This window comes from Cavia porcellus, unplaced genomic scaffold, assembly GCF_034190915.1.
Source record: "Cavia porcellus strain 051 isolate PalLab524CR breed Dunkin Hartley unplaced genomic scaffold, mCavPor4.1 scaffold_11, whole genome shotgun sequence".
NCBI lineage: Eukaryota > Metazoa > Chordata > Mammalia > Rodentia > Caviidae > Cavia > Cavia porcellus.
Genome location: NW_026947494.1, coordinates 52,894,681 through 52,921,672, shown reverse-complemented (window position 1 = coordinate 52,921,672; position 26,992 = coordinate 52,894,681). Strand labels below are relative to the sequence as shown.

General features: G+C 38.8%; 1 protein-coding gene and 1 non-coding gene across 19 annotated transcripts in view; both read left to right on the top strand.

Annotated features, from left to right (window-relative positions):
• The window catches only part of LOC100729404 (general transcription factor IIH subunit 2-like), a 36,984-nt gene that overhangs the window by 6,474 nt on the left and 3,518 nt on the right, over positions 1 to 26,992 (top strand). For 14 of the 18 annotated variants that reach the window (XR_010050515.1, XR_010050500.1, XR_010050514.1 and 11 more), the window contains 8 exons: positions 1,272 to 1,323; positions 4,788 to 4,878; positions 5,635 to 5,722; positions 6,172 to 6,279; positions 8,297 to 8,400; positions 9,149 to 9,250; positions 12,072 to 12,111; positions 14,171 to 15,828. Coding sequence is in view for 1 of the 18 variants with exons in the window: in XM_063258239.1 (XP_063114309.1) it covers positions 1,282 to 1,323; positions 1,643 to 1,697; positions 3,283 to 3,388; positions 4,788 to 4,878; positions 5,635 to 5,722; positions 6,172 to 6,279; positions 8,297 to 8,334 (528 nt within the window). In the remaining 17 variants the exon portion in view is untranslated. Of the gene's footprint in view, positions 1 to 1,271; positions 1,324 to 1,642; positions 1,698 to 3,282; positions 3,389 to 4,787; positions 4,879 to 5,634; positions 5,723 to 6,171; positions 6,280 to 8,296; positions 8,401 to 9,148; positions 9,251 to 12,071; positions 12,112 to 14,170; positions 15,829 to 26,992 lie in introns of those variants that run through there. The other 4 variants (XR_010050512.1, XM_063258239.1, XR_010050502.1 and 1 more) reach the window with 4 other exon arrangements.
• Positions 20,248 to 20,450, top strand: LOC111757193 (small nucleolar RNA SNORA73 family). The gene has a single exon (XR_002791556.1). It is a non-coding gene; the product is annotated as a small nucleolar RNA SNORA73 family (small nucleolar RNA).

Here is a 26,992-nt window from a genome sequence, read left to right as displayed (position 1 = left end):
AAGTGCAGGAAAACTTTTTTCTAGTTGATCTAAGTGACAGCTAAGAGATACGCTACAAGGAAATAGTACAAGGATATAATAAGCGTCACCTGCTAACTATGTAAGTCTCATTTCCGCTTTGCTGTTCCAAGTCAGGGTCTTGTTTTGTCACTTGTCCCTTTCCTTCACTGAATCTTCATTCTCCGTTCACTTCCTTGAATCTGTCTTCTCGGCTTACAGACATATCCATAGTCGTCCTAACTCATGAAGCCCAGTCCTCGATCTTCCTGTTCTCCCTTCCCTGTCCTCAGTGGGTCTTTCCTTCTTTTCATGATTTTTGTTTTGTTTTTCTCTTTGAGTTGGGACCTTGGCTGGCATTGAACTTCTGGCCACATAAGAGGGCCCCTGCCTCAAATTTTTGTTTTTGTTTTTTTGTTCTTTATTGTACTGAGAATCAAATTTAGGACCTCATATTTACCAGGCAGCTGCTGCACCACACTAAGCTAAATCCGCAGCCCTTTTTCTTCTTCTACTTTTTTTTTGTTCTGTTTTTTTTTTTTTTTTTTTTTTTTTTTTTTTGGTACTGGGAATTGGACTCATGACCTTGCACTTGCCACACACAGCTGCTGTGCTGCTGAGCTGTATCCCCAGCCCCTGCCTCAATTTGCTAAGCCGCTGGAATTGGAAGGTGCTTGCCATTGTGCTTACTTCTGATTCATTCAAGTTGGGCATGGTGGGAAATGCCTATAATCCCAGCTGGAGGCTGAAGCAGGAGGTACAAGTTTGAGCCCAGCCTGGACCACTCAGTGATTTAGCAAGTCCCTGTCTCAAAATAAATAAAAAGGGTATGGGATGTAGCTTGGTACCAAGGTCTTGGATTCAGTCTTCAATACCATAAAGCAAAATCAAATCTAAAAAAATCTGGGTCATTATTGTTTTATCACCTGCTATTTCAAATATAGTTTTTACTATTTAATATTTTTGCAACTAAACATTTTCTTGAAAATCTGTAAGTTTAAATATCTTATGGGAGTTTGAAGGAATGAAGCCTTCCTGTATGCTTTTTGGGTGAAATAACTTAATAATGACATTTGGCCTGGGATTGTAGCTTAATGGTAGGTACTTCCCTAGCTTGTGCAGAGCCCTGGGTCCCATCCTTAGCAGCCCAAAAAGAAAAAGAAAAAAGAATATCACAAGGGATCCTTGATAAACAGGTTTATTAAAGCATAGTTGTACTTGTATGTATGGTTTTTTGCCCTTGTGTAATATTTCTTTTTGTTCTCTTTAAACAGTTGTTGGGAGTACTTTATAGAAGAGTATTTTGATCAAAATCCTGTCAGTCAGGTATGTAGATAAATGATAGAATTCAGAATTGCATAACTATTTTGCTGCCAAATATACTGTAATTTGTTTGTTAAAAATAGGATATACATTGTATCATTTGCTAAGTGATCTAGATTATATATTCTTTTTAGGTACATTTAGCAAAAAGCATAAAAGTTTAACAGTAGGTAAACTCAGCTAAATTTATTTGTTTAAAATACGAGGAAAAGTTTCTCGTGTGTTGCTTATTTCTTTTGTAGGCATACTAATTTATTTTACATAAATTTTATCAAGAGGAAGTAATTTGTCATATTAAATTAATGATCTTTTTTGTTTTGAGATTGGAATAATTGTAACTAAGAGTAAAAGAGCTGAGAAACTGACTGAACTCTCAGGTATGCGTTATATTACCTTTCCAGGACACAGGCACTTTGTCTTAATTACCCAGACATGTAACCCTGTTCTTAAGGGTGTTTCATAAGTAAAATGAAGCCTTCCTGTATGCTTTTTAGGTGAAATAACTTAATAATGCCTGTTTTCCATTAAACTCTTGGAATTTAAGATTAACTGTTTTAAACTGAGTTCTGTACATGGTGAATAGTATTACTGTGAATGTGAATCTGTTTCTTTAAGATATGTACAGTCTTTAATATTTTCTGAAAATATTAAAATAATCTTATTGAAACCATTCATAAAATCCATTTAATCTTCAACTTGAGTTTTCAAAAAGTTAAACATTGAATTTAAAGAGCACATATATAAAACGGAATTGCAGCTTTTTTTTTTTTTTTTTGGACTGGGGATTGAACTCAGAACCTTGCAGGCAGGCACCTTGCCACTGACCTAAATCCCTGGCCTGAGTTATAGCTATTGTTAACTGAGTCCACTTTTCTATTCGCACAACATGAATTTTACCTCACATAACTGAATTTTACCTCATAAAAGATAATAATGGCTATTTTAATTTTCTTACCTATATATCCTGCTGCAAACTGACATCATTTAATTCCATTTTACTTTTTGTAAAATAGCTCTACCTTAAATCGATTTCTCCATCTTTGCAATGCATAAGTGAAGTGACACGCTGTGTTTATGAATAATTTTTCACTATCACTGTAAGGAATAAGAGGTTTATTTATATGGATTGATCCAAGAAACTCAGTTGCAAGAAAATATAACAGTTTCGGTTGGAAGTGTGGCTCTGGAAGGCCCCAGTTTGGGTTGGTCTCTAGCACTAGAGGTGGGGCCATAACTAGCTTTCAGCAGCTCACAACGACCTACCGCTGTGCCCTCTGTGTTCGGTGCTGACACATGGGGTAGTTGTTTCTAAGCATCAGGCCTTGTCTGGCTTCAGCCTTTGGTCAGTTTCCTGTGAGATGAAAAGGTCTCTGATAGCAGCCTTATGCCTGCATGGCCCTTGTCCAGCTACACCTAGGTGCAGAGGGACTTTGGTTTTACCATCTGCCTACCCATGAGCCACCAGCACCACAGGACAGTGAGGAGTTTGGGGATGTATTCCTGCACCCCGAGCAGAATGGAGGCAGGATGGCTGCTGGCTCAGCACAGTATGGGCCAAACAGGATAATTACATGATCGTGGCAGGAGCTGCCCCCTCCTGTCTTGACTTTTCCACCCCAAATGTAGAGGTCATATGTATGAAGATTAAAAATCCTCTGGAGCCAGATACGGTGGGCATGTCTATAATCATAGCTGCTTGGGAGGCTTAGGCAGGAGGATCTTGAGATCAAGACCAGCTTGGATTGCACAGAAAGGTCAAGACTGCATAGTGAGACAGTGAGACCTCAACACAAAATTGGCACTTTTTTTTTTAAAATTAAGCATAGAAAAATTTATTGGGAAAATGGGTGGGGGGAATAGAAACAAGCAAGGTCCCAAATGGGTTGCCCAACATGTTCATATTGTATGTATGGTATTTTTTAATGGCATTTTGTAAAAGCAAATTGCTCCATTTAATTTAAGGAAACCCAAGGACACACATAACATCTTTGAAGAAAGCTATTGATATGACCTGTCATGGAGAACCATCTCTTTATAATTCCTTAAGCATGGCCATGCAGACTCTAAAGTTAGTATTTTACATTTCTTACTGAAAGTTGGTTTAGAAGTTTTTAATAAATTAATTGAAATGAGAATATGTTAACTGAAGTTTCCATAAAGCCAGTTATAATAAAGTGGGTAAGTAGAGAACTAGCTGTGTGTGGCAGTGCGCATGTATACTTCCAGCACCCTGAGAGGCTGAGGCAGGAGGATTGCAAATTTGAGCCCAGGCTGGGCAGCTTAGCAAGATCCTGTCTCACAGAAAGAGAGTCGGAGGTGGCGCTGAGGATATAGCTCAGTGTGAAGGGCCTGGGTTTATTTCTCAGGACAGAGCTGCCAAAGGTTTAGGGATCACAAGTGGCATTTAGTGTAATATAATGAGTTGATTGTATCTTCACTGACATTTATTAACCTGTTTGATAGTATATCTATAAATTAATAGTACACAGTTCCTGCAAGTCCAGCTGTGTGGGTTGTAGCAAACCCCAAAGAAAACTTTTACTTTTGAGATAGATAAGTACATAACAAAAATCATAAAAGCAAGCTCTTCAGTGTTAGCTACAAATATTAAGTGGGGAGGATAATAATGAAACGTATAAATAACTGGTAAACTTGTTCCAAAAATGACAGAAATCCCTTTCTAGCATAGAAAGAGCTCACACAGCTTCACCCCTCATTGGGTCATCATTTAATTGTTACTGTTGTTAAACCACATGTACATACCTTAAAGCTGACCCTACTGTATAGTCCTGTTTCTCACTGTACATGTTCGACTTCATATGAAAGAAGCCTGTTGAACTATAAGCTTCGTAATGTCGGGGCTCAGTCAGTATCATTTATCATTCTTTCCCTAGAATTTGAGAGAACTTTCTGTGTATTTCCATGAATAAGTATGTAAAAAATACATAGCTAATTTTTTTTTTCTGTTTTTTTGTACTGGGGATCAAATTTACGACCTTGTACTTGCAAGGCAGGTGCTTATGCCATGGAGCTAAATCCTCAGCCCCTCTTTCAGTCTTTTTGAGACAGGGTCTCTCTGTGCAGTTCAGGCTGGCCTTGGGCTCACTTTGTAGCCCAGACTGGCCCCGAATTCACAGCAGTCCTCCTGCCTCAGCCTTCCAAGTGCTGAGATGACAGGTGTGCACCAACACACCTGGCTTTATAGCTCATTTTTTGAAAAATGAACATAAGGAGCACTTGCCTGTCATGCACGAGTCCTGAACTCTGTCTTCAGCACTGAAAAAGAGAAAAAAAAAATGTACATTGAAGTATTTAAAACATTCTCAATTCATTTCCCAGCAATGTTGAGACAAATGAGATATTCTATAGTCTGAATGTATAAACCTTGTATATTGTTCCTTATAGATACATTTTTGTGGGTATAATTTGCTATAACTTAATGAGAGTATATTTTATCTCTTCTTTAGACACATGCCTGGACACACAAGTAGAGAAGTCCTCATCATCTTTAGCAGTCTTACAACTTGTGATCCATCGAATATATATGATCTGATTAAGGTAGGACCGGTGCATCAAAAGTGATGGGGGCTGGGGATTTAGCTCAGCGGCATAAGCACCTGCCTTGAAAACAGGCAGTCATGAGTTCGATCCCCATATCGATAAAAAGGAAAAAGACAAAAAAAAAAAAAAAGAGTGAAGCTATAGCAAAGTCTGTGGCACATACCTCTAATCCCAGCATTCTGGGAGGCTGAGGCAGGAGGATTGCAAGTCAAGCTCAGCCTGGGCAACCTACTGATTTAGTGAGACACTGTCTCACAATTTTTTTGGCAGCATGGTGGCACAAGCCCGTAATCCCAGCACTCTGGAGGCTGAGACAGGAGGATTACCTTGAGTTTAAGGCTAGCCTGGGCTACATAGTGAGGTTAAACCCAACCTAAACTGTACAATGGGACTCTTGTCTCAAAAAAAAAAAAAAAAGGAAAGGGAAAGTGAAAGGGGATGAAAAAAGGAATTAAAATGTCTTACGTACAAGTACACTACCTAAAAATACAAACATTTTGCACTGTATTCATGTACTGATAAAATGATTTTTAAAATGCTATAAAAAATAAAACTTTTAAAAGGGTGCTGGGAATGTGGCTCAGTGGAGAGACCCTAGATTTAATCCCTGGGGCCCCCAAAAAACAAAAAAACCCAAAGTTAAAACACTAAAGAGAATTCTGTACTGTGTCCAGAGCATTATTTTTTCAAGTACATTAATTCTTAATTAAATACTTTTCTTCTTAATTCTTCTTTTTCTTGGATTTGATGAAGATCCTGAAAGCAGCTAAAATCAGAGTGTCCGTCGTTGGGCTGTGGGCAGAGGTTCGGGTTTGCGCTGCACTTGCTCGGGAAACTGGAGGTGTGTGTCTAGTGTGTTCACTCTATTCATAATCATCGTGTAAGGATTCACTGACTAAGCTAGGCTGTCGTAAGCCACTGAATCTAAATTATTTCATATCCATAGTCTAGCATATGAAGCCATCTTAAATATATTTTGCGTTGAGAAATCACCTCAAAGGGGAAGGAAATTTCAGTAATGTTTGTGTTTAGAGAAAGCATAACTCTTGAAAGGCTAGAAATTTTACTGTGTATAATACTTTCTAAAGATTTCATAATATGGCTTTTAATCAAATTGTAATTACTGTTCTTAGAGATACCAATTTAGAAATAAAGTTCTTAAAAATGACAATTTAACTAAAATCTTAATTTTGAAGATGTACATTTGTAGATGTTAAAGCTTTTACAGGACTATATAGAAATTGTAATGTGTTCTTACATGTGTAAAGCTGATTGTTTGTTTCTTGTTAGGCATGTACCATGTGATTTTAGATGAAAGCCACTACAAAGAATTGCTAACACATCATGTTAGTCCTCCTCCTGCCAGCTCAAGTTCTGAATGCTCCCTTATTCGTATGGGTATGTGTTTATTTTGTTATTTTAAAAATACATATTTTTATTCATATGAGGCTTTCTGTTTTCATTTACTTAAGTTACTTTAAAATTTGAGTTGGATTTTTTTTGGGGCCATGTTTTATGTCACACACTGACTTAGGTAATGCCAACACTCTGGAAGCCTAAGGCAGGGGAATCGCACATTGGAGCCCAGCCTGAGGCAGCTTAATGACTTAGCAAGACCCTGTCACAAAATTTATAAAAAGGGATGAGGTTGTAGCTTAGTGTGAAGGCCCTGGGTTCATTTCCTATTACAACACACACCCAAAAAGACAGTGTTGTTATTAAATTAGAAGATACAGATATGCTGCATGTGGTGGTACACACCTATAATCCCAGCACTTGGGGCTGAGGCAAGAGGATCACTACAAGTTCATGACCTGCCCTCTCTACAAAGCAAGAGACCTCGCCTTGGAAAAAACAAAGCAAAAAGAAAACCCCCAAAAAGAAAATATAGGCGACTGGGGGTTTAGCTCAGTGGCACAACTGCCTGCCTGGCAGGTATGAAGTTGTGAGTTCGATCTCCAGTACCAAAAAGAAAAGAAAATATAGGTAAGAACTTCAGAATCTGAGGTCATGTGTAGACCTATTTTTCCCTCGTTCCTCTATTTTTTCTTTACAGTAGCGGGGTTTACAGTTAGTCTCAGATAGGATAATAAGCATATACATGTATCTCCTAAGAGATGGAAAAACAACTGTTTGTTTGAAAACAGCCTTTGTACAACTTCGTTGGCTCTCTGGTAGAAACATTTTTAGGTTCCTACCCCTAGAATTATGCTTTTTGCTTGGTAAGAGAAATTAATACTTTATCTTTTCTGTGAAGAATTTCCTCAGCACACCATTGCTGCTTTGTCTGATCAAGATGCAAAACCTTCTTTCAGCATGGCATAAGTAAAGACCAGTAATATTTTAGCACTTAAAATTCATTGCTGTAAGTTATAAATTAAAAGATGGGCTTGAAATGTGGCTTGTAATTAAAAATTACCTTTTGACCTGGGTGTGATGGTACACATGTGTAAATGTAGCACTCTAGAGGCTGAGGCAGGAAGATCACTGTGAATTCAAGGCCAGCCTGAATTACAGTGAGACACTGTCTCAAAAAAAAAAAAAAAAAAAATTTAGATAGCCATAAAAAGGAATGACTATATACAGTATATTTCTGCAGTAAGATCTTCAGGAAATGTCAGTAGAAGGAAGAGAGAAGGTGTGTAATTTGATGCTGTCTATCTAAAAAGAAGGAAGTGATGTGAGATGATTCAGTTGTGCTCAGAATAAAAACAATAGTAATGGATATAGGGAGTGAAAACTAAAGAGTGTGTTGGTGTTTAAGGAAAGGCAAAGTGATAGAACCTGGACTTCTACTAAGTATGCCTTGTTTGAACTTCCGCACTTAATATTTTATATAATTAAAAAACAAAAAGAAAGTGATTTTTTCCAAGGCAAGACTTCTGCCTCCTTCCATTAAAGGTATAAAAAGGACTGCATTTACTGTTCTAGAGGAAATATGTCACACAGCCACGTGTGGTGGCACATGCCTGTAATCCTAGTGGGGAGGCTGAGGCAGGAAGATCAAAGAGTTCAAGGCCAGGCTGGGCAAGGCCCTGTCTCAATAAACATTTTTTAAAAAAGAGGAAGAGGGAGGTATGTTGTCAGTTAAATGACACACATATTTTCAAATAAAATTTAAAATTTTTGAAATCCAGAGTTTAAAGTCAAGGAAACGTATTTTCTTTTTCTTTCTTTTTTTTGTCTTTTTTGAGATAGGGTCTCACTATGCAGTTCAGGCTGGTCTTGGGCTCACTTTGTAAACCAGGCTGGTCTCAAACGTGCAACAATTGCCTGCCTCAGCCTCCCAAGTGCTGGGATTACAGGAGTGCAACATATTTTCTTCAGTTTTTAATTTTTAATTTTTTTTTTTTTTTTTTTTTACTTTTTACATCTTTATATACATCATCTTTCAAGTAATTTTTTTCCCCCGCAGGCACCTGGATAGCAGTTCTGAACCGGGACTTACATTAGGAGGCTATTTCTGCCCACAGTGTCAGGCAAAGTACTGTGAGCTTCCTGTTGAATGTAAAATATGTGGTAAGAACCTGTTATTCATTGTTTAGTAAATTAATTTCAAATAATTTATTATCTATCATATTGGTATAAATAAATGTTAAAAAATGTAAATGTTGAATTCCACCTAGGTTTCTGGGTATTTATGTGTCTGTGTATGTATTTATGTGTGTGTGTGTGTGTGTGTGTGTGGTACTGAGGCTTGATCCCAGTACCCACTCTCTGCTCTGAGCTGCATCCCCAGCCCTTTTTATACTTGTGAGACAATGTCTCACTAAGTTGCCCAGGCTGGGCTCAAACTTGCAAAGTTTTTGGCTGAGCCTCCTGGAGTGTTGAATTACAGGTGTGTGTCATCAGGCCTGGTGTGTCTTTACTTTTTGCAAAGAGAAATAGGTTACTTTTTAAATTGAATGTCCAGTACTACATTTCCAAGAATAAACATAATGTATAAAGTCTAATTCATTTAGAAGTAAGCAAATAGGCCCAGAGAGGTAATATGTGAGGTGACAGAGCTTACTCACCCCTGGACACGCCTGTGGTCCAAGGAAACTGAGAACCGAGCAGCAACAGATGCCGCTCACTCTCCAGGGAAGGAGTTCAGCAGTGGAAGGGCTGGCAAGCCTGCAGCACGGCCTGGCTTCAGCCTCCAGTGCTGCAAAAAACAAAACTCCACTAAAAACACTTGCAAGTGCTTAGGCTGAGTTACAGATTTGGCTTCTTAGCTGTTGTCTCTATGAGGTGTGGATTAAATATGCTTCTGTTTGTATGTTAGGTCTTTCTTTGGTCTCAGCTCCCCACTTGGCGCGGTCGTATCATCATTTATTTCCCTTGGATGCTTTCAAGAAATTCCCCTAGAAGAATATAAAGGGGAAAGGTATGAGTTTTGATTTATTTATATCTCTTCATAATGGTGAGCTAATGTTTGAGTAGATTGTCACTGCCTTTTGAAAAATAGTTATTAACTTGAGTATGATTACTTCTGATATAGAAAATGAGACACAGCTGGGCATAGTGGTGCATACCTGTAACACAGCTGTAGAGACTGCTGAGGCAGGTGGATTGCAAGTTCAAGGAAAGCCTGACCAACTTAGATCCTGTCTCAAAATTTAACAAAAGGGAAAAAAGGCCTGGGGATGTGATTTGCGGTAGAATACCGGTGGGTTCAATCAGGGAGGATCCTTGTTTTTGAATGAAATAACTCATTATTGAACACATCTGTGTCTCCAGAACTTGTTGATTTCCTTGCTTTCACCTCTTTGTAGTGAGAGTGATGTACTGAAGCCAGGTATGATAGTTCATGCCATAATCCTAGCAATTAGGAGACTGAGGCACAAGGATCTTGGGTTCCATCCAGGCCAGTCTGGGTTAAATAGAAAGTCCTGACCCAAAAAACAAGAACGGAAAAATCATTTGGAAATCGTTTCATATAAGCACACTTAGAGGATTATTTTTCGAAATTGTGTATGTAGATATTACCATGTTTTATATAATCAGTTCTTTTTTTTTAAATTGGTACCAGGGACCACATGCTTGCAAGGCAGGAGCTTGTGCCACTGAGCTAAATCCCCAGCCCCAATCAGTTGGTATTATCAAATAATGTTAATGACTTTAACTTTGTATATGTATAAATGCCTGATAGATTCTTAGAGGTAGAATTGTTGAATCAAAAGTTATGTGAATTTTAAGGCAGCCGTGGTGGTAAAAACCCGTATAATCCCAGCACTTGGAAGGCTGATGCAGGAGGATCACCATGAGTTAGAGGCCAACCTGGGCTACCTAGTAAGCTCCAGAGCAGCCTGGTCTACATAATGAGACCCTGCCTCAAAAAGGAAAAAAAACAAGTGATTTAATAGATGCTGTAAAGATATCCTTTAAGGAGGTTTCATTTGTTGTTTGCTTAAACTTGAACAGTATTAGGATTATGAAATTTTTTTATATTGGCCAACTTTTAAAAAATCTTATTGTTTTAACTTGCATTTATTTATTTACTTATGATTGAGGTAGACAGATTTAAAGATAGAGCTGAAGAAATATTCCAGGAAGTAGAATACTTGGCATAAAATGAAGAACCCAATAAAGGTAAAAAACCAAAAAAATCCAAACTGGTAGATTTTTCAAGAATGTCCAGTATAGGAATATGTGAGAAAGAAAGAAAAGAGAAAATATAGAATAGGAGATCATCAAATAAATAGTTTAAGGAAGTTTTCTACTTCCTTAAACTATTGTACAAACTATTCCTTCTACTATTGAAGAATAGTATTTTCTTGGTCAAAAAGGACTGTCAAGTGGTTAATTTATTGAAAAAAAACCAGACCCACACTGAAGTACATAGCTGTATAATTTCCAAATACGTAGTGAAATACGAACCCTAAACATTTCCAGAGGAGAAAAATTAGGTCACATGTCAAGGATCTGGGATTAAAATTGCTCAGCTTCTCATCAACAATATTGAATGCTAACAGAGAATTTCAGTGTTCAGACAGAAATATTATATATATATATATATATATATATATATAATCAGAGTGAAAATATTACAGTTCAGCCAGGTGTGGTGGTGCATGCCTGTAATGCAGCAGGAGAACTGCTGTGAGTTCAAGGCCAGCCTGAGCTAGAGTGAGACCCTGTCTCAAAAAAAAAAAAGACTTACAGAGATGGATGAGCATGACATCAGTTTACATGTATGCACTGTTAGTCCAAGAAGTCTGAAGGAATTAAGTTCTCATCTTCCATGGCTGGAGGCTTAGAGCCAGTATTCACAGAGCAGGAGTTAGCACTTATATAAGCATAAGTAAATATCACAGTTACAAGTTTAGTTTAGTTTCGTTTCGTTTTTTTTAATTCCATGTTTGTGGATTTTTGAGACAGGGTATCACTCTATAACTCAGGCTGACCTTAAACTCACTGGCCCAAACTCACGGCAGTCCTCCGGTCTCAGTGTTGGGATTATAGGCATGCACCACCCCACTTGGCACAAGGTTAAAAGTTTTGAAAGTACCTCTGGGGAGCTGGGAATGAAATGGGAAGGAGCCAGGGAATTGCTGTTTTCAGTAATAAACAGAGAACTTTGTTTTTTTGAGAGTTCTGGGGTAGAATCAAGCCAGGGCCTCATATAATCGGCTTGCACTGCACTGCACCCCGAGTCCCAGGTCTTTATACTGCTCCTTGAAAGTGAGACTGCCAGCCTTGGGGGTGCACACCTGTAATCCCAGCACTCAGGAGACTGAGGAAGGAAGGTTGCCGCAAGTTTAAGGCCACCCTGAACTACCTGGAGACACCCTATCTCAAAAACCAGCCAGAAAACAAACAAAAATTTGAAAAGAAAGAAAATAAAACCATTAGGCCCCCATTCTGTGTAAGAAGTTAACGTGTCTTCTGTTCATCTAGGATTGTATCTACTAGGTATAGGAGAGTTGAAAAATAGTTATTTTCTGTAGGGCTTAATTCTCTTCTAGAACCCCAATTAGAAAATATATGCATATTTAACCTTAATGAAAACAAAAACTACATTTTGGGCTGTCTTGAGCTGGCCAACATACTGTAGAATTTTAAGAAACTGTTGGCATTCTTAACTCTTTCTGCCAAAGTTTGGTATAGAAGTAATTAGTAAGGGATTCTAGTTACTCCAACTTGGTTACATCATTTTAACTAGTGAATTATTTTTTAAAAAATGATTCTCAAACTTTCTTTTTCAGATTTTGTTATGGATGTCAGGGGCAACTGAAGGACCAACATGTGAGTCTTGACTTTCTAATAATAAGCTATGCATAAGAAAATAATACTATAATAAGTTTTCTGGAGGTTGTTGAAGACCAGACTTATATCAGCTTATTTTCTATAAATAGTTATATACTAATTAGTAGACATAAAATGGGGGGAAAATCATCTAAATAGTAGTTTTGTAATTCTGCATTCTGATTTTGTTATGAAGACACTTAGTGCTTTGTCTTCTGTTTTTAAGCTAACTGCTCTTGTTTATTTAAAGTGTTGTGTTTTGCTTTTGTTACCAGGGGTAGAACCAGGGCCTAACCCACGCTAGGCAAGCACTCTACTACTGAGCTACAGCCCTGGCCCCATTGTGACTCCTTTGGAAGTTATCATTTAAGGTGGCCACAAATAAAAATTGTTAGTATTTGGAAGCATTTTTAAAATTTTTTAATACAGAGCCAGGCTAGTGGTGCCTGCCTGTAGTCCCAGCCAGTCAGGGGCATGACTGAGTTCACTGGGCCTGAGCCACACAGCGAGGCTCCATGTCAAGCAACCATGGCAGAGTTTAAAAAGAAGTTTTTGAAAGTAGTCAGTGCGATTATATAAAGTCATATAAATGCGAATGTCATGTCTATTTTTAATATTTAGTGACATTTCCATATTTAAAAATACAAAGTCTATCAAGTGTTAATTAGCAGTATTACTTGTTTGAGGCTAGCAGTGTAGCTCCGTGGTAAAGCTCATGCCCAGTATGTATTTTAAGATCCTGGGTTCAGTCACCAGCACCCCACAAAACAAAACAAAAATTGCTTGTTTATTCCACTTGAATGTTTCATAAAATAATTTTATTAAATTTTACTTTCCTTGAGACGAGGGGTATAGCTCAGTGGTAGAAAGCCTACTTAATGTGTATGATCCAAGGTTCAATCTCTAGAACATTTCTCTTTGACATCTGTAGTTTATCCTCACTAAAATCACTTTTTCAATTGTTTTACAGTTTTTTTGTTTTTTTGTACTGGGAATGAAACTCATGCTTGCCAGGCAGGTACTGTGTTGCCTAGCCATATCCCTAGCCCTTGCTTTCTAGTTTCTAAGAACATAATCTAGCTGAGTGTGGTGGCTCATTCCTATAATATTAGCACTTAGAAGGCTGAGGCAGGAGGATCACCCAGAGTCAAAGGCCAGCCTGAACTACATAGTGAGATCTTCTCTAAAACAAAGCAAAACAAAACATCATCTTTACTTGTGTGTTAAGATATAGTGAGTTTTATCTCTAGTCAGAGGTATCCGTATATGCAATGCTGATAGAATTGTGAGCTTTTATTCTCTATGTGTAAGTTGACCTACTGCCTAATGGCTTAGTTGAAAGAGGAATATAATTTTTGCAGTTGTGAGGTTGTTCTCTTAAAAATAACTAAACCCAGGGCTGGAGATATAGCTCAGCAGGGCAGCACCTGCCTAGCAAGTTTGAGACCTTGAGTTCAATTCCTGGTGCCAAAAAAAAAGCCTCTTAAAAAAAGAACTAAACCCATGTTAAATTTTTGTGCTTCTGTTTTTACTCGGATCTGTCTGATGACCACCTGTAAACATTCATACATAGCACTGATTTGTGCTCACATGACTCCTCTATGTTGTTACTTAAATGAAGTAGCTGAGAATATGTTATAATAAATTGACTTTGGGGGGCTGGGGATTTAGCTCAGCGGCATAAGAACCGCTGATATAAGTTTCTGATATAAGAAACTTTTTTGTGGCTGGGTGTGTTGGTACACAACTGCAAGCAGGCGGTTGTGAGTTCAATCCCCGGTACTGATAAAAAATAAATAAATAAATAAATAAATAAATAGACTTTGAGGATTCGAATCAGAGTCATTTCTCCATTTCTAAGGATAGTTGGGGGGGGCATAAATCACATCAGATTTAAAAATATATATGCAAGGTGGGTAGGGAAGCTTGCTTGCAATATAAATAGCAAAGCAACATAAATGTCTTCTAGCTGTGATCACTTAACTGTTTATTTTTTATTTTTTTCACTTAACTTTTAGACACTATCTTGGTTGATTCCTTTTTCTTCTTTCTGTTGCAGGTCTATGTTTGCACTGTGTGCCAGAATGTATTTTGTGTGGACTGTGATGTTTTTGTTCATGACTCTCTCCACTGAGGTCCTGGCTGCATTCATAAGATTCCAATTCCTTCAGGTATTTGATTCCAGTATGAGTACACATAATGTGTCAAAAAGAAATTTGTGTTGGGCACACCCATTATCCCAGCACTCAGGAGGTTGAGGCAGCAGGATCCTTGAGTTTGAGGCCAGCCAGGGTTACATAGCAAGTTCAAGGCCACCATGAACTACATAACAAGACTCTGTCTCAAAAAAAAGAAAAGATTTGAAACTATAAGGTGATTCTTTAGAAAAAGCTCCAATTAAAACATGAAGAACAGTTTAAGAGAAAAATCTGATATAAGAAACTTTTTTGTGGCTGAGTGTATTGGTACACACCAGTAATCCCAGCACTTGGGAAGCTGAGGCAGGAAGATAGCTGTGAGTGTGAGGCCACCCTGAGCTGCATAGTGAACTCAAGGACAGTCTGAACTTCACAGCAAGAAAAAAAAGAAAAAAAAAACTTTTTTTCACAAGACTATTAAGTTTTTGTTTCTTGTCACAAAAGGCCTAGAATTCATTAGTATTTTATTCAACAAATTTTGTATTATTTAGAGTCATGTGTTCAAAGTCCTTGTGCATTACTATGTGCAAATTATAACTGAAGTACATTAAATGTTTGTGATTTATTTTAATTCATTAATTTAGTGTAAGAAGACATTAAGAACACATTGTAAGAGGTGGGAGTTAAGCTCAGAGGTGTAGGTTTCTCCTCGGCAAGGGTAAGATGGTGAGTTTCATTCCTGGTACCTAAACAAACAAACAAAAAACACATTGTAAGATGGAAGTTATATAATAATTATGAAATGTTAACACATACGAAATAATGCACTGCTGCATCCTCCAGAGTGTTCTGTTTGGACTTAAAATATTTGGAGTTCAATTATAAAATCTGAAGTAAAGTTCTCTGGCTGTGACCAACAGGAGGCTTTTAGGTTTAACACACCAACTCACAAGCCCACACCACCCTTGGCACCAGTTCACAAGAAAGAGATGAAAGGGAACCACAGCCTGGAGCAGGGCCACATCGCATCCCCTCCATGGGGTCTGGACACAGCTTTGCAGGCAGGGGTCTCTTAACTGCGAGGCTGGCATCTTCCCTCTACGAAGTCACAGGGCTTCCATGCTTAAACAACAGTGGAATTCCAATGCCGTGGGAAAAGGTTTTGGCCTCTTTTATGCGCTACACTGATTGCTTTTAAAATACCATACAGAATGCAGGATGTTGGATGCCACCATTTTGGTTGGTTGTTACCTGAGTCTTGCTTGTGTAGTTCAGGCAAATGAAACCAAAGTTGAGATATCTTCCTGTTTGAACCTCACTGAGTGTTTAATTATTGCCTTCCATTATTCTGCGCTGGGTCACTAGGGAAATTTAGCTGAGAAGATCTGTTTTTTTGTTTTTGTTTTGGCACCGGAGCTCGAACCTCATGATCAGGCATTTGCAAAGCAGATGCCTATGCCGCTGAGCTAAAACCCTAGCTCCCAAAATCTATTTTTAGGTCCAGTGCAGCTGTATTGTTGGTAGAACTCTTCAAGATGTGCCCTGTTGAGAGTGAATAAAGCTTCCATTCCGTAACAAAGGTGTGTACTGTGTATTTTATATCTGTAGACTTTAATCACCCTAGGTAAAATTTTACCATGAAGTTTATGATCTAATTCTTAGTGAAGGACATTATCAGTAATGATGATGCAATTCCATGCTAGAGATTTTATTTTTTAAAATTATTATTTTAAAAATTGGGGCTGGGGATTTAGTTCAGCAGCATAAATGCCTGCCTGGCAAGTGTAAGATTGTGAGTTTAATCCCCAGGGGTTGGGGAAATCAAACTCAGGACCTTGTGCTTGCCAGGCAGGTCTGTTGCTACTGAGCTATATCCCTGGCCCTAGAGATTTTATTTAATAAACCTTGGCTGAGGCCTAGAAATTCATATTCTCTGTAAACACACACACATACTGGTGCGCAAGGTAACAAAAGTAATAGATGTTGCAGTTAGTATTCATATGGTAAAGGCAATTTTGAATGTAAAGTATATTTTAAAACTTAGATTTGTAATCCTATTCAAGGATGGTATTAGGAAGTGCAAGCTGTTCCCATAATTAAAAAAAAAAAAAATACAAACTCAACTAAGCCTTGACATCCCCCACGCCAGCTAAAACTTGTAGATAAATGTAACTCAACCAGACAGTGCATCTTGTTGAACGAGCTTGCTTTCAAATTCTTAAGGACAGACTAACTCAGTTATAGGCAATGAATGATTCTTCCTGTTCCCCACAATCCTGATCCCCAAATTATACAATAGTAACCACAATTAGCTTACATAAAATAAGCCTGCCTGAGAGCAAATGACTCAGTTTATGTAACCAATTATAAAAGATCCTGTTACCTGTCTTCAGACCTCCTTCTGAAAACATACGTAAGTGACTGTTAGCTTCAAGTTAAGGCTGCTTATTTAGAACAAGATTCCATTCGGCCTGCTAGTGTAATAAAGCCCTATGTCTTCCAAAGTTCCTCTGGTGCTATGACTTCTGTCTGGTCTGGACCTGAACCTCGTAGCAGTATTTTCTGAGCTGAGACCCAGTGGTTTTTTGTTTGTTTGGTTGGTTTTTTTTTTTTTTTTGAGACAAGATCTCACTGTGTAATTCAAACTTGCTTTGAACTCACTCTATAGCCTAGGCTGGCCTTGAACTCACAGCAATTCTTCTCCCTCAATCTCTGCATAGGTGTGCACTACCATGCCTGGGGGCCCACTGGTTCCCTATGTGGAAACAAATTATAGTTACAGGTAACCTGGTACCTGCCATCTTCTCTCTTCTTTGACAAAAGAGGTAGCAATGATGTGCGTGCGATACCTTTAACACTGTCCAAGTGTTCTACTTCTTTCTCCCTGATGGCTAGAGGCAAGACCTTGGGTCACCTCTTAAAGTTTCTGGAACTGTCCTAGAGACTCATCCTACAGATTTAACTTTCCCCAAGTATCATTTTCTTTCTTGATGAAGTTAGGGTAAATATTTTAATTATACTAAGGAGAAGCTTTGCTTTCCACAAGACAGAGGAAAATCTTGGATTGTTGAAGATTCCAGAAATGGGAGTTAGGATTGTAGCTTAGTGGTAAAGCGCTTGTCTAACAAGTGCGAGACCCCGTGTCCAGTCGCCAAAAATAATTGCAGAAATAGAAATGATGATTAAGGCAGTTCTGACCTTTAGTTTCCTTATTGAAATTCTTAGCATATTATCATATATTTTAAGTGCTTTCAAATAGGTAGTTTGTTACCTTACATTCTGTGTGTGTGTGTGTGTGTGTGTGTGCGTGTGTGACTAGGGACTGAACCCAGGGCATTTGCACTGAGCTATCATCCCAACGCTTTTTTATTTACTGTTTGAGTCAGGGTCTCACCAACTTGCTTATACTGAACTTGAACTTGCAATCCTTTCACCTCCTCAGCCTCCTGGAGTGCTCGGATTACAGGTGTGCATTATCACACTCAGTCTCGTGTTCTTTATTCAGACTCACAACCCTACCTCCTTCCATCACCCATGAATCATTGCTTGCAGTTTGCCCATGGGCTTGGTCATGCAGTCCTTGGGTGCCTGCTCAGGAAGCCAGATCTGCTCAGTGGTGTGGTATTCCGTCCAGCTCTGGATGGTGAAAGGGACAACTCAGATTAGACTAGTGTGCTAACTTCCTTTTCCAGTCCAGCCCAGTGCAAAGTCAGCGCCAGTAGAGTAGAAAGTAGGCAACATCTCAGGACAAAAAGGCAGCTAGAGGAATCTGAGGAAACATGAAAAGTTGTGCCTAGTGGATGCACGTGGGAGGCTGAGGCAGAAGGATCACTGCAAATTCAAGGCCAATTTGGGCTACATTGTGAGTTCAAGGCCAGCCAGCACTATATAAAAAGAACCTGGGTCAAAAAACAGTTTGGTTGACCAAAGGGGGAAGAAAAAAGACTAAAATTACTAATATCTGTAATGAAAAAGAAGACATTACTAAGAACCTTACAACTTACATAGTCAAAAAGAAAAGAAGAAACTTCTTACCTATTAACAGACACTCCCCATTTATTCCATTTCATGGTATCTCCTACAGTTGTCTTTAGTTTGGTATGTTTTAGAGTTAAAGCTCAAAAAAACTTTAAGAAACAAAACCTTAACATGTGGAAACAGGTTAGCAGGTCTCCTGCTGCCCAGAGGGGAAGTGGGAAGCACGTGGGGACATGGTGAGACTTCTCAGTGCTTTGTAACACCCTCATCTCTGGCCATGGGTGACTTCCTCTCCTGCCTCCATTACGGTCAGCAAGTTCATAGCGTTAAGTGATTTCAGGGGTGTTGACATATAGCGGTGTAAGCAGTCTTGGGAAGGCAGTTGGTGAACCCTAACCCTAAGGGCTTCAGGAAATGCAGGAGTTACAGAAAAGGGAAGAGGTGCAAGTCTCCAGAACGAGAGAGAGGCTGCCGCATTTCTGGGAAGTGCTGTGCTGATGCCCAGTGGCCTCCAGATTGTTAGCACTCATTTGATTCTGTTCTGGGAAAGGAATTACAGGGGGGGCTGAGGACTCTCCTGGGATGTTTACTCAGTTTCCCCTAACTGATTGCTCTCTTGAGTCACACCTCAGGCCAGGACCCTGGAAGCAGTGCAGCCCTTCTCCACGAAGGTCTTAATCACTCAGCAAACCTGACACAGCAGCTATGTGTCTGCCTTGATCCTAGGCATCAGAGAAATGAACTCTGGGAAGGAGATACAGGGTCTAACCTTGTGACATGGAAGCTTCTAGTCTGAAAAGGAGTGGCCTTACAAAGAGGTCCATGTGAGCAGGGCCTGGTGGCACCTACCTGTAATCCCAGCACTCGAGGCTGAAGCAGATGGATTGCAAGTTTGAACCCAGCCTGGGCAGTACAACAAGACTGTCTCAAAATAAAATTTAAAGAAGTGCTGGGGCCTTGGGTTCAATCCCCAGCACTGGAAAAAATAAAAGTGCTAGCAGTATGCCAGGGTTAAAGGAGTGGGCCGGGGATCTATCAGATTAGCTTGGTTGCAACTCACGTATCTGAGATCAAGCAAAGAGCAGAAATCAATGGGGCGGGGGGAAGCTGACAGACATGTAACCTCTAGAAAGCAGTTGCCCCATCTGAAGGAGGCTGCTTCTGGCATGTCGAGGGTTGGGGTAGAAGGGAGTTTTCACTTTATATCCTTTAGTACTTTTTCAGTTTTGGGGGAGGTGCTGGGACTCTAGGACCTTGTGTTTCACAGGCAGGTGCTTATGCCACCGGGCTATATCCCCAGCTACTTTTTCAATTTTATTCATAATGTCTTACCTAGTCTGAAAAACAAAACAAAAAAAAGGCTCATAAAATAAAGTAACCATTATTCAACCCCAGTTTTACTCTTTCCTTCAGGGAATATAGGCCCTTTGAGGCCATATATTTTGATACTTAAAGAGAAAACTTTAAAATTTGCATACTACAAAAATGAAGCATGATTCTTTGGAGGAAAAGGAGGGATTTTTTAAGTATCTCTGTAATCAGCTATTGTAAATATGTTGCTTGGACCAGTAGCATCAGACTCATCTAGCAGTGCATTAAAAATGCAAACTTAAGCTGAGCACAAGGGCACTTGCCTACAGTCCCAGCACTTGGGAGGCTGAGGCAGGAGGATCTCAGTGAGTTTGAGGCCAGCCTGATCTACATAGCAAGGTCTTGTCTTAAGAAACAAAAACAAAAAAAGAAATGCAAACTCTTGAGCCCACAGGAACCTGCTGAATTGAACTCTGGTGTGAGCTTGGCAATCTTCTTCAATAAATCCCCTCTGTCCCCTAAACTCTTGCCTCACCTTGACTTGTGAACCGCATGTAAAAAGTACAGCTGGGTTATGAACAGCTGGCTGCACAATGGAAAGTGTGTTAAATGAACACTGTTCATTTGTAGATTGTAGATATTGACAGAGAAGTTGTGAAAACCAGTGAAACCTAGAAGCCTTACTGCAGCAATTTGATACACTAGCAAAAAGATGTGGATACTCTGGAAGGTAACTCTCCCCTGGCTCTGTCCAGGTGGCACAGGGAAGCATAGCGCTTTGCCCTGTGATGTACAATTCCTTTCCACAAGGCTGGGGAAGAGCTGAGCCTTGTGTCTGCGCCAGCATATTCCTACAGCTTCTCAGAGTCCTTTGGGCAATGACTGAGTGGATAAATCATGCAGGAAACAATGTCTAGTCAAGACTTTAAATATGAACTACAAACTTCAAGAATATAGTTTTGTGGCCAGGGATTTAGCTTAGCGGCTCAAGTGCTTGCGTCATGAGTTCGATCCTGGTTTAAAAAAAAGAAAAAATCTTGTGGGTTTTTTTTTTTTCCTTTCAATAAAATTAAATTTTAAAAAAAGTTTGAATAAAGGGGGAGGAAACGATCTGGGGACCTGGGGTTTGCCTTGCTTTAAAATTTGTCCTCTTAAATTATAAAGAATAGAGCAGAAATTAATACATTGAAGACTACAAAAAAATACAGAGAATGAAAGACTTGCTTCTTTGAAAGACTGAATAAAATTGACAAACCCTTAGTCAACCATATCAAAAAAAAGAAAAGACTCAAATCCACACCATTAGGAATGAAAAAGATGAAATCACAACAGACCCAGATTTTTCTGTAGAAATCTAGAACATTATCTATACCTACTTTGAAAACTTATATTTAATAAAATGGGAAGTATAGAAGAAATGGACATATTCCTACATACATATAAATTACCAAAGCTGAATCAAGAAGCTATAAAAGTAAGTAACCCAATATCAATAAATGAAATCAAAGATATAAGTAAAAAACTATCAACAAAAAATCCCAGACCCTAATGGATTCACTGCTAAGTTCTACAAGAAATTTAGTGAAGACCTAACACCACTACTTCTCAAACTTTTTAATGAAATTGAAAGTGAAGCAATCCTAAATTTATTCTGGAAGCATGCATTACCCTAACACCAAAACTGGAGAAGGACCCAACTAACAAAGAGAATTATAGGGCAATCTCCCTAATGAACCCTGATGCAAAAATCCACAGTTAGATACTGACAGACAGACTGCAGCAAATTATCAAAAAGATTGTACATCATGATCAAGTAAGATTCATCCCAGGGATGCAAGGATGGTTCAACGTACATAAATCCATAAATACAATACACCATATTAACAGAGCTAAGGACAAAAATCATATGATCATCTCAATAGATTCAGAAAAAGCTTTTGACAAAGTCCAGCACCCATTCATGATAAACATCTTACAGAAAATTGGAATAGATGATCTTTAACTCAATCTTATAAAAGCCATCTATGACAAACCAACAGCCAGTATCATACTAAATGGACAAAAACTAAAAGATTTTTCTCTAGAATCAGGAAGAAGACAAAGATTCCACTGTCTCCTCTCTTATTCAACATAGTATTGGAAACTTTCACTGGAGCAATTAGACAAGAGGAGGAAATATAAAAGGAATAAAGATAGGAAAGGAAACATAAATTATCATTTGCAGATGACATGATATTCCACCAAAAGACTTATATTTATTAAGCAAATTCAGTAACATAGCTGGATATGAAGTGAACTAAAATATCTGTAGCCTTCCTGTACATGAATATCTAACTCACTGAGAGAGGAACCAGGGAAATAATACCATTTACAACAGTATCCAAAAAAGTGAAATACCTAGGAGTCAATCTAACGAGGATGTAAAACTATATTGAAAACTACAGCACTCTTGAAAAAGGAGATTGAAGAGGATATTCCATGCTCTTGATAAGAAGAGCCAATATAGTGAAAATGGCCATACTTCCAAAACTCTTATACAGATTCAGTGCAGTCCCAATCAAAATTCCAATAGCATAGCTCACAGAATTAGAGAAAGCAATCCAAAAGGTCATTTGGAGCCAGAAGACACCTGGAATAGCAAAGGCAATCCTGAGAAACAAAGACAACACAGGAAGCATCACAATCCCTGACTTGAATTTATACTATGAAGCTACTGAGATAAAAACAGTGTGGTACTGGCCAAAAAAAAAAAAAAAAAAATCATAGACCCAAAGATCAATAGAATACATTAGAACATGCAGAAACAACTCCAGATATACTAAAATTACCTTATTTTTAACAAGGTGCCAACCACACTCACTGGAAGAAAGATAGCTTTTTTAATAAATGGTGCTGGAAAAACTGCCTCTACACATGCTGAAGGTTAAAACTGGCCCATATCTTTCACCATCTACCAAGGTAAATTCAAAATGGACCAAAGATCTTAATATTAAAACATAAACATTAAATCTTTTGGAATAGAGAATAGATAAAACTCTGAACACATTGGTGTAGGCAAAGATTTGATGAACAAAACGTCTATTGGATAGAAATTATCACAAAACATCAACCACTGGGATCTCACCCTATTGAAAAACTCTTGCACAGCAAGAGAAACCACAAAGAGTGAAGAGATAACCCACTATGGGGGAGAAAATGTTTGCCAGCTGTACCTCAGACATAGGAATACTATTGAGAACATATAAAGAATACAAAGAAATTAGTCCTCTCAGATTTAAAGGCCCAATCCAAAAATAGGCATCTGAGATGAATATCCATTTCTCAGATGAAGAAATACAAACAGCGAATAAGTATGTCAAGAAATGTTCAACAGCACTGACCACTCAAGAGTTGAAAATTAAAGCAACACAAATTCCATCTCATGCCAGAAAGAATGGCTAATATTAAGAAATCAAGCAATAACAAATGCTGGAGGGGCTGTGGGGAAAAAGGAACCCTTCTCCACTGTCGGTGGAAGTGTAGACTGGTGCAGCCACTGTGGAAATCAGTGTGAAGATTCCTCAGAAAACTAGGTTTAGATAAGGTTTTGTACAACCCAGCTATTTATCTTCTGGGCATCTTCCCAAAAGAATTAAAAACATCATACCACAGTGATATATGTGCACCCATGTTTATAGCAGCACAATTTGTAATAGCTAGATCTTGGAACAACCCAAATGCCCACCAGCTGAGAAATGGATAAAAAACATCTGATATTTTATACAATGGAGTACTACTCAGCCATAAAAAGGATAAACTGGAGACTTTATAGGTATATGGCTGCAACTTGAGACCATACTCATTAGTGAAATAATAAGATACACATAGTATTGTCTCATTAGTGTGAGAAGCTGAAAGAAAAAACATGTGCATATGTATATGTTATACAAAAACAGTTTGTATAGTTACACTACAAATTTCTCTGAGCGCACTAAAGAGAAAGATTTGTGCTGGTAATGTTTGGACAACTAAACACAAATGTGCTCTGGGTAAATAATTTGGGAATAACAATGTGCAATGTATGTACCATTACTACCCTCTGATTGACATGTTTTGAATTTTTGTTTTCGTTTTTTTCTTCTTTTTCTCCTTGAAATAAAACGGATTTGGGGAAAAAAAAAACCCTTAAAAACATTGTCCTCTTTCCTGGTTTGATGGTGTACACCTGTAATCCTAGCTGTTGGAAGGCTGAGACAGGAGGATTGCCACAAGTTAGAGACCACCCTGGACTACGTAGTGGACTCTGTCTTAAAAAGAAAAAAATCCCCCTTGCAGCACACTGTAACAGCCAAATATGCAGACTCTGGTTAGGCTGCCTGGTAAATCTTGAGCCATGTACCTGAGTTACTTCACCTGGAAGATGAAGATAACACACTTGTTTAGACTGTCAGCGGTGTTAAACCAATATTCTTTGATTCAGGGTACCAATGCACACACTAGTTCTCCAGGTCTGCGAAAGCAAAATATTTAGTTTGAGAGTGGGAGTGGGGGATATTTTCTTAAGAATGTTTTGATCTCACGGTAACACCTGTATGTCACATATTCCGATGACAAGACAGACCCGGGCAACTGTCTCATGCATGCATTTTCTTTCTTTCTTTCTTTCTTTCTTTCTTTCTTTCTTTCTTTCTTTCTTTCTTTCTTTATTATTGGCACCAGGGATCGAACTCACGACTGCCTGCTTACAAGGCAGGCGCTTATGCCACTGAGCTAAATCGCCAGCCACCCATGCACAGATTTTCAATTCACCTCTTATTTTTCTTTTTTTTTTATTTAAAAAATAGAAAAGTCAAAAAAGAAAAACAAAATGCAAAAGGCATAAACAACAGCAAACGCAAAACAATAACAATATAGGTTTCAAAACAGAATGAAAGAAATTTAACTGGTTGTTATGTTGCATATTGTTCTCTTTTTTTCTCACAGAAAGAAAATAAAATAGAAAAACAGAAAAGAAGGGTAGGACAATGCTAAATTAAAACAATTATCATCGTAGAATCACTACTATATACATTACTCATTGTCATCTTAAAAAACAGTCGCCAAAGTCACAAAATCAAAGCATAAACAGTGGCTAGACACTCAACATTGACAGTGCAAATCGTTCTGTTCAATGTTCCAGCAGAAATTCAGTAATATGGTCATCTATCTTACCCAATGTACATTCCATTGTATGCTTTAGAGCACTTCCCTTCCCTTTCACTTTCACAGTATCTATTATACTTTTTGGATCCCCTTATTCTGTCAGTTTTTATTATTGTTTACACTAGAGAGACAATGTGATAGAGTAAATAGAAAAAATAGAATTTTTTGTTTCTTGGCTATCTCTTTGAATTTGTTTCATGAATTCTGCTTGTTTTCTACATTGTTCATTCAAAGTTTCAATCAGTTTCCCATGCTCCTGTATTTTTTTTTCCTATTTATTCCCTAGCTATGTTGAGCAAATCCTTTACTAAGGCTGTTATTTCTGTCCTTACATAAGACATTACTTTTAATTTGATTTCCCCTATAGCCTCAGGGATTTGTTTCTTTACTTTGTTTGCTATCTTTTCAGAGATTTCTGGTGTATGACTTTTAAAGTCCTCCATTTCGCTGTCACCTGTTCTTGCACCTGATGGACTAGATGTTTGAGATTGCATTTTGGTTTTTCATTTTGTCATTTTCACCTTCTGGGCCAATATCTGTTTATTTAATCCCAATGGTCACAACTGTTGGTTGTGTATGTCCCAGGGTCCTACAGTGTGGTTGATATTTGCCCGATTGTTGGGTACATAGTGACCGGAACCTACCAGGGTCCTCTGTCTGAACAAGGGGCCACCAAGTCTCCTGTCAAACCAGCACTGCCAGTCCACTGCAGTTCAAGGGTCTGGGAGGGAGAGTGGGAACCAAATGTTCACAGCAGTGCTTGGTCTCAGAGATGGGGAGGGTAGCTGAGGGCAGCTGGTTGAGCCAGGGTGGGTGCGGGCGCCCTCTGGGTCAGCACACTGCAGGAGTATGCTGGGTTGCAGGCGTACTCAGTGGCTCAGTGGCCTGAGCCAGGGCAGGGCTCGGCGGTCTTCCTCCACAAGGCAGAGGCCGGGAGGCACTGAGGTGCGCAGGCACGCCTAATGGCCCAAGCAGGGACAGAGCTTGGGGCTCTTCCTCCGCGCATCGGCTTCCTCCCTCACCTCTTGTTTTCTGCTCTTCTTGCCATTGCTGCCTCCATACCTGGCAACCCAAGTTAGGCCACTGCAGGGCTCATGCAGGGTGTCGAGCCTCGCCCAGGCCTCTAGGTATTCATGCTGCAGTACAGGGCGCCTGCTAGATGTTCTGCAGTTTAATTCAATACTGCATTGCCTAGAGGGTCACATCTCTGACAAGTTAAGGGCACAGCCTTTCCATGCCAAAGGACTGTCCCAAGTGAGCTTTCAGCTGCTATCTTTATCTTTCCAGATAACCTGAGATCATTTTCTGAGGTGCTTCTCTGACACCTAGTCTTCTTGAGGCTAAATCTTGGCTTCCTGATTTATTCTTTCTAAACTGAAAGGCCAACATTCACATCACATTTATGTAGTTCCTAATTTGGTGTTTTCCCTGATGCTGGGATCAAACCCAGGAGGCAAGTACTCTACCAGTAAGCCAGTCCCCCTCATTTGACTCTTTTTTCTTTCTTTCTTTCTTTCTTTTTTTTTTTTTTTTTTTTTTTTTTTTGTGGTACTGGGGATTGAACTCAAGACCTTGCACTTGCTAGGCAGGCGCTTATGCCACTGAGCTAAATCCCCAGCCCCTCCCTCGTTAGACTCTTAAACAATTATTATAACCAATTTGCTATTTTATTTTAGTTTTTGAGACAGGGTTTCACTGTTCAGTTCAGGCACTTTGTAGCCCAGACTGCCTTCAAACACACAGTCATCCTCCTGCCCCTGAGTGCTGGGATTACAGGCTTGTGCCATAATGCTCAGCCCCAGTCTGCTTTTAAATTTTCCACTTCTTAAACATGAATGGAAAATCAAGGATTTCTACACACTTGAAGAAGTCTGGTAATGGGAAAAATAAACATCAAGGTAAATTATACCAATCATGGAAGAAATAGATAATTCAGCAAACAAAGCAGCTAGTATCCATATGAAACATTCAAGAAGTTTGCATTGGATAAGAAATTTAGATGTGAAAAAATGGAACAGAAGATGAGAACTGTGGGAAATTGGTGAAATTTTAAAATATTAAAATATTGGAAAATAAAAGAGGAAATCCAGTAATTAGGGCAAAACCACTAAGAATATGTGTGAGGAAAAAAAGAACATAAGTGACTGACTAAATTCCCACCTAACAAGTGAGAATAATCCCCCAAAAAGACAGAAATTGGCAAAGAAATGATAGAAGATAACTTGAGAGACTGAGGCAGGAGGATCTCTATAAATTTTACCCCCCCCCACATG